This window comes from Haematobia irritans, chromosome 2 (assembly GCF_050003625.1).
Source record: "Haematobia irritans isolate KBUSLIRL chromosome 2, ASM5000362v1, whole genome shotgun sequence".
Taxonomy (NCBI): domain Eukaryota; kingdom Metazoa; phylum Arthropoda; class Insecta; order Diptera; family Muscidae; genus Haematobia; species Haematobia irritans.
The window spans coordinates 89,491,845-89,504,541 of record NC_134398.1 but is presented as its reverse complement, the minus strand read 5'-3'; the positions used below and the strand labels follow the sequence as shown (position 1 = coordinate 89,504,541).

General features: G+C 31.6%; 1 protein-coding gene across 1 annotated transcript in view; it reads right to left on the bottom strand.

Annotated features, from left to right (window-relative positions):
* The window catches only part of LOC142223207 (uncharacterized), a 129,771-nt gene that overhangs the window by 39,311 nt on the left and 77,763 nt on the right, over nucleotides 1-12,697 (bottom strand). The window contains exons 2-3 of the mRNA XM_075293061.1: nucleotides 2,448-2,662; nucleotides 2,261-2,372 (exon numbers count right to left, since the gene is read on the bottom strand). Of these exons, the coding sequence (XP_075149176.1) occupies nucleotides 2,261-2,372; nucleotides 2,448-2,654 (319 nt within the window). The 5' untranslated portion in view covers nucleotides 2,655-2,662. The remainder of the gene's footprint in view (nucleotides 1-2,260; nucleotides 2,373-2,447; nucleotides 2,663-12,697) is intronic.

Genomic DNA, 12,697 nt, shown 5'->3' with positions numbered 1-12,697 from the left:
CAGTACACTTTAAAAATTAAATTTAACACAAATATATATACTGAAAGAAGAGTTTTCTTTTCTGAGAAACGAAATTTTAGACAAACTAAATTTTCTTTTGATGCTAAAAAATTTTCTTTTGAAGTAAATATAAAAAATAAAATTTGCTTTTTAAAAAAATACTTTATAACAAAAGCGAAATTCGTTTGTTTAAAATTTCGTCCCTGAGGAAATTATTTTTTCTTTAGATGTAATAATACAATATGTATGTATATCAATTTAAAAAGTAGGCTTATACGGTGTTCTCACCAAGCATGTTTTGGGGTTCGAAATGTTTTCCCTTTATAAGCACTTCAAAACGAGTCGTTTTCGCCATACTAAAAAACAAGTTCAAAACACAATTTTTCCTCCAAAACACGTAAATTTTAGAATGTGAACCCACCTAATTTGGAATATACCCCGAATAACATACCCTATTCAAAATATATGTCAAAATATTGAAATAAGTTCCATAGAAAAAAAGAATAAACAAAGGCTTTTAAGAACATGGACATGTGAAAATAACATAAAAAATTGTTTCCCTTTGCGCTCGCGGTAATTATTTGGACATAGGTTGCATATATGTGAATTTCGAGTAAATGTGAATTTCTAGTTTCCATGGTAACTGTCAAACTAAAACATCTCAACCCGGTGTGAACGGTGAAATGTTTTGGAAAAACGAATGAGGAAAACGAGTCGGTGGGAACATAGCATTACTTTTAAAATGATTTCAGCTGCTAAGTTAAAATATGATTGTATTTAATTGTGTCAAATATTAAAAATGTCCTTTCAACAGAAGCGTTTAAAAAAGATAACGACAATAATGCTATTGCATTCTTGCTTGTATTTAGGACCTTCTTCTTGACTTCCCGCATCTTTTTCTCATAATTCATGCCAGAATTGTTCCGAATTTGCTTGATATTGCTCCACTTTATAAAGTCTAAGAGATTTTTTTGCCCCCAAAAATTCCTCTATATAAATGTTGGCCCTAAAAATCCCCCTAGACGTGAAAACCCCCTAAATTTGGGGGGAAACCCCTTAACCTGGCAACACTGATCAACAGCGATATAATCGGACATTTCTAACTCGAGATATAATTTGTTTAGTGAGAAATAGCGAAAAACAAAAAAAAAACGGGATGTCTCAAAGACGACAAAAAAATTTTTCGAATTCAGCAGACCAAAATGCATAAGAAAAGTCACATTTCATCAAATTTACATGAAAAAAAATATATATAGTGTTATTGGGTAATTAAAAAAGCCTCAATATAAATACGTAACAATATTTTTTTCTTAATCCCTTTATTCATATCGAAAATATTAATCATATTTACAAAGGTAAAAATTATTAATATTTTATATGTGTATATCATAGTGTTACTTAGAATTCATGAAATGTAAAATATTAATGTAGTAACATTCTTTAAATAATTGGAACAAACATTTCGCTCCGAAAGTCAACCATTTTTTATTGAATCAATTAAAAAACAAATTGATTGCGGTACAAAAATAAACAAATTATTAAATTGTTTATTAAAATTCGATTCGTTTTCAACTTAATTGGTAATTGATACTATTAGCGTGATCAAAACCGACACCGATTAACCGGTTAATGGGTTTCCATAACACAAACCGAAAACGGATAGGGAATAATATCGCAAAAACCGGGGCTTGAACCGGTTTTATGTATTTCAATGAAATTTCTATCTACTTTGCATATGTTTCTTCCGAAAGTTGAACTTTTTGTAAAGAGGTACTAAAGATGAAAAACAACCGACTGCTTACAAGGTGTTTTTACTAAGTAGCACGACATATATAATGCACTGATGATGTATAGTCCGATATCTACCACCAATGAACGAGTATTTTCATAAAAATAAACGAAAATGTCAATTGGAAAGGGAGAAAATTTACGGCATTAATTTTTTCTCTCACACTGGAAATACAGCAATTTATCCTTAGTTTGGTTTAAAATGTTCTTTTTATTAGAATGAATCGTTCTTTGTTTAAAAAAAAAAAACTGAGTATTTAAGTTAACCAGGATTAACCAATTAACCGGGATTAACCGGTTAACTGATTTTGAGCAAAATAAAAAACCGAAAACTGTTTTTTTTTAATTGGGATTTTCGAATAAATCGATAGCCGACTTTTCGAAAAACCGCTTTGATACTATCAATAACACAATTTAATTAATAAATTAATTAGTTTGCAAACTTCATATAAAACAATCAGGCTATACTTACTGAAGACGTTCCACGACATTGTTTCATCAGGAATAATACCCGCACCACATAAGAAAACACCAAATACGATGAAAACAATGCCAATGTGTAGCATTCCGATGCTAGTCACAACCTGCAGATTAATTACAAAGTCAATTACTGTAGCTTTTTATTCGAACTAAGTACTGTTTTAATTCGCGCTAATTACCTGGCTGTCTATCATTCCTGGTCCTGCCTTTGCTTTGGCATGGGTGTGGTTATATTTGCGGCGTACGGACCCACTAGGAGAATGAAAGGTTTCACCACTTTCAGAGCTTTGCGTGCTATAACGCCTTTCTCTGGCCCGTTTTTGTTCATCACGCCTCCTTCGTTGGCGCTTTATGGCCATAGCCGAGTGAATGCCAACAGCATGCATTGTTGAAGCTAATTAAATTAAGATTAAAATGAATGGAAGTATTATATTTAGTGTTATATAATAAGTATTCGCATAATGTGGGAATACTACGGTATCCTAACTTCACATTTAAGCTTTTTCATTAAAAATTAATATTTGTAACCCAGAAAAAAGTACCTTCGAAAATAGAGGAAAAATAGTCCATCAGTAAATAAAGTGTAGTGTCATTTGTTCCCATATGGTTAATTTTTTGTTCAAAATAATATAATTCATCCGGATTCAGTAAAAATTTCCTAAACTTTAAACTAAATAGTTAAAAATAGTTTATTAAGTTGTACATGCACTGAAAGAAAAGTGAACCCATCATGCATCTCTCTTTAGTGAGATATGAAATTCATGATGGACGCATTTGTAGTAAAAGTTACAAATTTAAAGAAATAATGAACTATTTTGCAGGGCTGTGGAGTCGGAGTCTGCAGATTTTGCTGGAGTCGGAGTCGTAGAAATTTTGCTCGACTCCGGCGAATCAAAATTTGAAAAACACTTCATATCTTTGTAACAAAATAAATATTTCGACAAATTAGATTCCATTAGGGCTTTTAATCGAACAACGAAAAACGAAGTACTGGATTTCAGGCCACTCAAAGTGTATTTATATGAGTGAAATTTCATGATGATATTTATTTATTTATTACAAGATTTACAATCATAATAAATTATGAAAATAAATATAAAAAAATAGGTGCTGACAACAAAGGTTTTTGACAATTTTAAGGCAATAAGAAGTAGAACCTAACGTTCTTTTTTTTGCAGGCATGTCGAGTTCGAAGATGGGTCAATCCGGACAATAGAGGTATGCATGTGAGTAATATTTTACTCACGTACACTCACGCTGGAAAAATCTTACTAACGCACACTCACGCACGATATTATTTGGTAGGATTCACGCTCACGCACGAAAATGTTGTGACTCCCAAAAAATACCGTGACTCACGAAAAATGTCGTGATACGAATAATTTTTTGAGTAATTTACCTTAGGGACGTGTATAAAAACATGAGCATGATAAAAATCGAGAGCGTTATAAAACTCTTTACATCCCAGGTGTCACTAAAATTGTAAATGAATTCAACTCGTAAGCGTTTTATGGGCGGAATTTTTTTCGTGAGTGCATTTTTCCGAAATTCGTTACTCACGCACACTATCGAAGAAACTAATATCGAGACTCACGAACGACATTTGGTTTGTTAATCACGCTCACGCACACTCACGCCGTTGCCATCAGAATGACTCACGACTCACGCGTGAGTTACGACAATTTCGTGTCACGTGCACACCTCAACGGAACAATGTTGTGATATCGCACCTACATATAAACCCATTTCGATTTGTTTTAAGAAATTTTTCCTAGTCTAAAATTTTTATAAGATTTGTCAGAAATTTTGAATTTAGAGTTATTTGATTTCCATAAATAAATGCATAAATTTTCCGTCGGCCTAGATTTGTATATGCACACAAAAAATTTTTTTCTGATTGAATCACGAAATTAATTGATCCAATTAATTTTTTAATTGAAATGTCTTCAATCACGAAAATGATAGTATCAATCACAGTTTTAATTGGTCATAGAAAAAATTCTTGATTAAAATATTAATTGATTTCATTAGCAAATTTCAATTAATTTTTTAATTGATTCAATTAAAAATTTAATTGATGTTGATAGCCAAACTCAATTAATTTTTTAATTAAGAAATGTAACTATTTTCAATTATTTTCTGAATTGGTTTTTATTTAGATTAACAATTGATTGTTTGAAATACATTTTTAATTAAAAATTAAAAAATATTCATCACTTTCTTTAACTGACTTAGTCTTCCGAATTTGATTAAAAAGTTAATTGTATCAATTAATGTTTTAATTACAAATTTTTAAATTTCCAATTATCGACTTAATTGACTTAATATTTCTATCTTGATTAAAAATTTAATTGTATCAATTAATTTATTAATTGAAATTTTTTTCAACTTCAATTAACTTTTTAATTGGAAATATTTTGGTGATATTTTTTTCTGTGTGGAGATAATTACTTGAGAAATCTCCATATACACCCGATGTCCTTGGAAGCTGTAATTTTAAATTAACCTTCTGCCAACGTGCCATCTGAGCCGGTCTTTTGGGAGAAAATTTGTTTCATCAAAGCCACTCGAAATTCTTTACATTAAATTATTGGCCTCTAATGTCCATACACACAGAAAAAAAAGTGTCTTGTAAATTTAAGGACCATTTTAACTTCCACATAGTTCAACAAATTTTACATTAATATAGTTCATTTTTCGTAACAACAACGAAAATTAACTTAGCTAAAGGAAAACTTATAAAAAGTCAGTAAATGTTTTTTAGTTCACTAACTACGAAATGGGAAGGATTTTTCCTTAAATAAATTTCCAAAACAGTAGTTAATGCATCGTTGATTCTATTATAAAAATACATTGGCAATATAAAAATCTTACTACGAAATGTGGACAATTTACTAAGAAAAAATTTTGTATGGAAAAATTTTTTTGTAGTAAAAATTAACTTAACGACATTACCGATTCGTATGATGGTTACCTACAGATTATTTCCCTTTTTATTATAAGTTGGAGTGTTTTTCCTCACATTGAAATCCTTGACGGGTGCATATCACTTTTTATGGATTCCTCATAAATTTGGTATATATTTTACCCTTAACTTATAAATAGAATTCCAACTAATCAATAAACGTGCTACTGGAAAATGAAGTGAGAAGAGAGTAATGAAATCATTACATCATGTGAAGGAGTTTTAGGAGACATTTTGTGTATATCTCGTATGATTGTTTGTGTATGTTATTGCGTCATTTATGATGTTGTTGGTTGTTTTGATTCTAGAGACAATGGAATGTTCCTTGTGTGTTGTTGGTATCTTTTGTGGTGAGAGTTGTTTTCTTGCAATAGCGAGATCAGAAAGGGATCGTGTGTGTGTGGAGTTGTTTTTCTTTACGGTAGGTATGTATCCTTTATGACTATTTGTGTGTTTGAGTTTTATTGCTGCATTCAGTTCTGTTGATGCATTTATGAAGAGGACACGTGGATTTAATTTTGCAAAATTGTACGTGCGGTATTGGTAGTTATTAAAGAAAATACTTTTATTTCGAAACATTTTAGAAACTGAGAAGTGAATGATGTGATGTTAGCGGAATCAAAAAAATTCTTTATTGATAAAAAAAGAAACAAATAACAGATTAAGGAACTGTATATCTCTTTTAATAGTTTAAAATTAGTGCGGATTTTTAATTGATTTACATAAAAAATATACAACATGAGTGGTAATAGGATGATCTATATTTATTCTACATCTGGATCACAGGTTGGAGATGCAACCATTTTTTTAATCTATATTTTTTTATGTTACATCAATTCCTACAGGTGAGTACTAAGTTCGAGTTTAGCCGCTAAAATTAAAAATAAATCACTAAGAAAAGTATAAAATTATACGTCTGCGATACAAATTTAAATATAACTTGATGAAGAATAGCCCAAACCAAGTTTTTTATAAAGATTATTTTTTTATAATGGATTATTAAAGAAAACTTATTATGAAAATTGCGATTTTAGCTTCTAAACTCGAACTTAATATCCACCTTAAATACTAAATGCTATACTGACAAGTGGAAATTATGTATAATTTTATAATATTTTTTATTTCAAATATATTCTGAGAATAATTTCAAAAACGTCCCATTAGTCCATGGATATGATTCCAATAATGTACCTACTGGATGGATTTTTCAATGTGGTAAGTTTTTCTACAAACGGTATTTTGTCCGTTTTTAATAAAACCAAAATTTCAATTTATTAAAAATAATTATTTTCAATTTCAGGTAGACAGGTCTTGCAATAATATTTTTTGGAATATTCTTACTGTTTAATGCTAACTATACTGATATCCTTATTGGCTCTAGGAAATACTCTTGAAAACCGTAAGTTAAAAATCAATATGAACGATAGAATTTGATAATATTTTTCTTATATTTTGTATAACTTTGCAATTTCAGATGCTTATAAGACAAATCCGCCCCACAAAAGTTTGCCAAAATCGATAAAATTGGACAACAATTCAATGAATATAGCAACTTGTACCACATATATCTTTCATATGGATAGAAAACATGGAAATTTAAATTAATTAGTTTAGTCCTAATAACATAGAATATTACTCTTTTGAAGAAGCAATTACTAACCACCGACAAGTAACTGCATCCAACGTACGAATAAAAATATATCCTTTATTGTATATCATAGGTCATAGCTTTGTGTAATATAATAATAATTTTCTGAAATAAAAAAAAATTCTTAGTTGTATACAGGCTTGTTGTACCTTTGATTCCTCAATTTCTCTACTTTTTTGAAAATTATACTGACAAACAGTTTATTTCAAACCAATTTCTTAATACAGGTTTCCCAAAAAATTGTTCCTTTTTCCGGAATATTTTGAATGAGTTTAAGTATACTCTTCCCACAGCATAGTAATAATGAACTAAAATACGATGCAATACATGAACTAATTTATAAGAAAATCATGAATTTATCTAGATGAAAAAAATCTTTGGCGCCAAATCATGGTCATTCTTACTATGGGTTAGTTCATTTTTCATAAAAAATAGTAAACTTTTTTTTCGGTGCACCGAAAAAAAGTGAACTGTTTTATAGGAAGAATGAACTACCACGCACGAAAATTGAACTAAATTTTACTCCACATTTTGAGATTTCCACAAAGCGTTGTTAAAACCAGGAAATTTTAATGCCCTGTTGTACTTTTTAACTGCAGTTCATGAAATTACATCATTTCATAGAAGAAAAAATTAACTAAAAGTAAAGAAGAAAATCATTGGCGCCAAATCATGACCATTTTAACCATACAGTAGTTCATTCTTACTATTTTTGGGAATCGTACGAAAATTTTCATTTGTTTTAGTTCATATTGAACTCATGTGTACGGCCATGGAACTTTTTACTCACGTTTAGTTCATGACATTTTTGATACATACTTAAAAAAATAAGATTTCATTAAGCTGTGGAACATTTCGATAAAATAATAAAATCTAACTGCAAGCAAATAATTTTTTTCCAATAAAAATAAGTTAAATTTAGCGTTAGTTTAACTACGGACATTTTTTTCTGTGTAACTGATAGACCATTCATAAATCGATGTTTCACCATTTTACTTCTATAGAAACAATATTCGTAACTGTCCAGCTATTCCTGCCATCTGTTGTATGGTAATGGTTATTTAAAATTCCGTCCGTCGTAATTTATGGCAGTTTATGTTTGTTTTATATATCCGATACAATATATTTTTTAACATCTATACTTTCTGTCTGATTAGCCCGACATTTTGATGTTTGTGTATTTTTCTTTTTTATATAGTTTTTTTTTTTCTATAAAATGCTTATATAGATTAATACCATAGATTCTTAAACTTCTGGGAGCCTAATTATTTTTTGAAATTTTGTGTTTTTATAAATTCATATTCTGGAGATTGTTCTTATCTATCCATATTTTGGTGTGATATTGGGCTATCATTAAAATGTAGAGTTCTTTACATTCCTAAAATTCTGAGATTTGTCGTCGAGTCGTATCAAAAATTAGAGTTCTTTTGGACATAAAGGGTGATTCTTTTGAGGTTAGGATTTTCATGCATTAGTATTTGACAGATCACGTGGGATTTCAGACATGGTGTCAAAGAGAAAGATGCTCAGTATGCTTTGACATTTCATCATGAATAGACTTACTAACGAGCTACAACGTCGAATTTTCAGTGAATGGGCCCTAGAAAAGTTGGCAGAAAATCCGCTTTTTTATCGACAAATTTTGTTCAGCAATGAGGCTCATTTCTGGTTGAATGGCTACGTAAATAAGCAAAATTGCCGCATTTGGAGTGAAGAGCAACCAGAAGCCGTTCAAGAACTGCCCATGCATCCCGAAAAATGCACTGTTTGGTGTGGTTTGTACGCTGGTGGAATCATTGGACCGTATTTTTTCAAAGATGCTGTTGGACGCAACGTTACGGTGAATGGCGATCGCTATCGTTCGATGCTAACAAACTTTTTGTTGCCAAAAATGGAAGAACTGAACTTGGTTGACATGTGGTTTCAACAAGATAGCGCTACATGCCACACAGCTCGCGATTCTATGGCCATTTTGCGGGAAAACTTCGGAGAACAATTCATCTCAAGAAATGGACCGGTAAGTTGGCCACCAAGATCATGCGATTTGACGCCTTTAGACTATTTTTTGTGGGGCTACGTCAAGTCTAAAGTCTACAGAAATAAGCCAGCAACTATTCCAGCTTTGGAAGACAACATTTCCGAAGAAATTCGGGCTATTCCGGCCGAAATGCTCGAAAAAGTTGCCCAAAATTGGACTTTCCGAATGGACCACCTAAGACGCAGCCGCGGTCAACATTTAAATGAAATTATCTTCAAAAAGTAAATGTCATGGACCAATCTAACGTTTCAAATAAAGAACCGATGAGATTTTGCAAATTTTATGCGTTTTTTTTTTTTTTTAAAGTTATCAAGCTCTTAACAAATCACCCTTTATATGTTGTTTTTTTTTTTTTTTTTTTTTTTATTAAGTCTATAGATACAAAATCCTTACAGACTAATATGTACAAACAAAGATAAAGATAACTACTGGTTTAAGTGTAAAATAATATTTCTCTTCAGAACAACTCGTTGCTCAGACAGATTTATAATGGCATAATATTTATTGAACTGAAGGCATAACCTTCGTAACGGATCGTTGTTTGCATAATCTGATCTATAATACGGAATTTTTAGCGGTTCAAAATTTCTGCTACATCTAACAGGTATGTTAAATGACAGTTTGTTGAGAAGAAACTCAGAATCAATTTCACCTTGAATTATATTCATTATGAAAGAAATATTTAACATAGTTCTACGACTTTGCAGTGAGGGTAATTTTATAAGATTTAGGCGAAATTGATACGATGGTAAAGACTGGCGGTCCCAACCTCTGTGTCGAAGGCAGAATAGAAGAAATTGCTTCTGGACGGATTCAATCTTATTTGAGTGGATTGTATAATATGGATCCCAAATTATAGAACCGTACTCAAGGTTGCTTCGTACTAATGAAGTGTAAAGTATCTTGGTAATTGAGTAATCTCTAAATTCTTTACTCCAACGTTTCATGAATCCGAGAGTAACAAATGCCTTACTGATGGCCATAGACACATGTTGGCGAAAGTTCAGTCGCTGGTCCATTAGCAATCCAAGATCCTTGAAAGAATCTACTGCTTCCAGCTCGTTAGTCCCAATAGAATAACTCGACTCGAATACAGTTCTTCTCGAAAAGCGCATCAATTTACATTTCGAGATATTTAATTCCATTAAATTTGTCTCACACCAATCGTAAAAGTTATCAAGGTCGAACTGAAGATACCTTCGTTCGTCGGGATTATTATAGGAACGAAATATCTTTACGTCATCCGCAAACATAAGAATATTAGAAAATTTTACAACTGATGGGTGGTCATTGATGAATAGACAAAATAAAACAGGTCCGAGGTGGCTGCCCTGAGGAACACCCGAGGTAACAGTGATAGGTCTAGATCTTGCACTACCGAACTTAACATATTGTGTCCGACCAATTAAATACGAATGAAACCATTTCAATAAAGGTTCGCTGAAGCCAATCATATCCAACTTATGTAAAAGGAGAGCATGATTGGCTTTGTCGAAAGCTTTACTGAAATCAGTGTATATTGTATCTGTTTGAAAGCGATCCCTAAAAGCATCATTAACCAAACAAGTAAATTCCAAAAGGTTGGTTATGGTCGATCGTTTTTTCCTAAAACCATGTTGATTCGCAGATAATAATGAAGAAATCTGATGGGAAATAGAACTTGTTAAGATCTTTTCCATCAACTTCGGAATGGCACAAAGATTCGAAATACCTCGATAGTTGCATGCGTCGTTTCGATTACCTGATTTGAATAAAGGCATTACATATGATTGTTTCCATATATTAGGAAGATTTCCTGACTTTAGTGACTTATTAAACAGTAAAGATAGAGGATATGAAAGTATATCGGCACATTGTTTCAGAATACAGGACGGAATACCATCAGGGCCAGCATTAAATGTAGATTTCAGAGTTCTAAGATTACTTAAAATGGTGCTCTCATCTATGTAAGAGATATCAATTCTGTTACAGTTCCTAGTTCATGTATGGATAGATGTTGTTACCATCATAACACTTATCCGAATATGTCGTAGCAAAGAAATCTGCAAATATATTAGAAATGTCTACATCATTGGCGGCAGTTGAGGACTTATATTTAAGATATGTTGGTAGGCCACATATTGCAAAATATAATGCTTATTTTCTATTTATTTTTTATTTTATTTATTTATTTGTAAAGTCTAACACCTTAAGAAACTAAATTCTTATAATGTTGGTGTTAGTGGTTCAACACAATTTAACTTGTACACAGAAAAAAAGTGTCTCGTAAATTTAAGAAGATTTTTACAATAATTTATTACAAGAATTTTCCAGAATTTTAGTTCATTTTTCGTATCCTTAACGAAAATTAACTACTCGAAAGGAAATTTTACAAATTTTAAGTAGCAATCGTTTAGTTTATAGCCTACAAAATACGATGGAAATTTCCTTAAAAAATTTCTTAACTGGTAGATAAAATTTTTTTCGTTATACTATAAAACTACTTATGAAATGTAAAATACTTTCTAAATAATAAGTGTTATTTACTATAAAGAGTTTTTGTATGAGAAAATATTTTTTTACGAAAATTGAACTTGAAAGCGGATAGCAATTTCTTACTGGCAATTCCTATAGTTAATAATAGTTGGTACAAAATTTCTCAATGAAATATTTTTAGTTCACATGTAATTAAATTTATAGACATTTTCGTCAAAAATGGGTAGATATCATTTCATGAAGTTTTTGCCAATTTTAAGTTAAACGTTTCATCGTTCTTATACTGAAATGCATTTAAGAGTATTGTTTTTAGAGTAAACAATAAAAACATAGTACAGAGATCTGTCTCGTCAAAGTGGAATATGTTTAATGTAAAGATGATGTTACTTGAAATTTTTTTTGAGAGTGAGAGCATGCAATGCAATAATGAGAAATGGTAGCGAGTGATGGGGATGTTGTGTATATCTGAGCGTGGGGTTATTTTTATTTTTGTTCTTTCAGTGGTTTGTGTGTGTGTGTGTTTATTATTCGCGAATAGTTTATTTGTCTGGATGAGGTGTTGTTTTCAATGAAGGCACATGTGTTTTTGTTGTTGTAGAAATGTTTTGGTTTTAGGTTAGGTTAGGTTATGTGGCAGCCCGATGTATCAGGCTCACTTAGACTATTCAGTCCATTGTGATACCACAGTGGTGAACTTCTCTCTTATCACTGAGTGCTGCCCGATTCCATGTTAAGCTCAATGACAAGGGACCTCCTTTTTATAGCCGAGTCCGAACGGCGTTCCACATTCCAGTGAAACCACTTAGAGAAGCTTTGAAACCCTCAGAAATGTCACCAGCATTACTGAGGTGGGATAATCCACCGCCGAAAAACTTTTTGGTGTTCGGTCGTAGCAGGAATCGAACCCACGACCTTGTGTATGCAAGGCGGGCATGCTAACCATTGCACCACGGTGTTTTGGTTTTGCTTGGTTTTGTTTGGCATGCTTCAGTTGTATAGTTGGCGTTGGCGTGGGCTGTTGCATCTTTTAGGCAGGTATGCAACAAGGGAATATAAAAGCATGGAATGCATATGTGTTTTTGTTGTTGTAGAATTGTTTTGGTTTTGCTTGGTTTTGTTTGGCATGCTTCAGTTGTATAGTTGGCGTTGGCGTGGGCTGTTGCATCTTTTAGACAGGTATGCAACAAGGGAATATAAAAGCATGGAATATTTTGGTTTTTTGAGACATATATTGGTGATTGTTTATTAAAACTTTTAAATGAAAGTTATTAATATTTTAGCGATGAAGTGTACAATGGCGAAG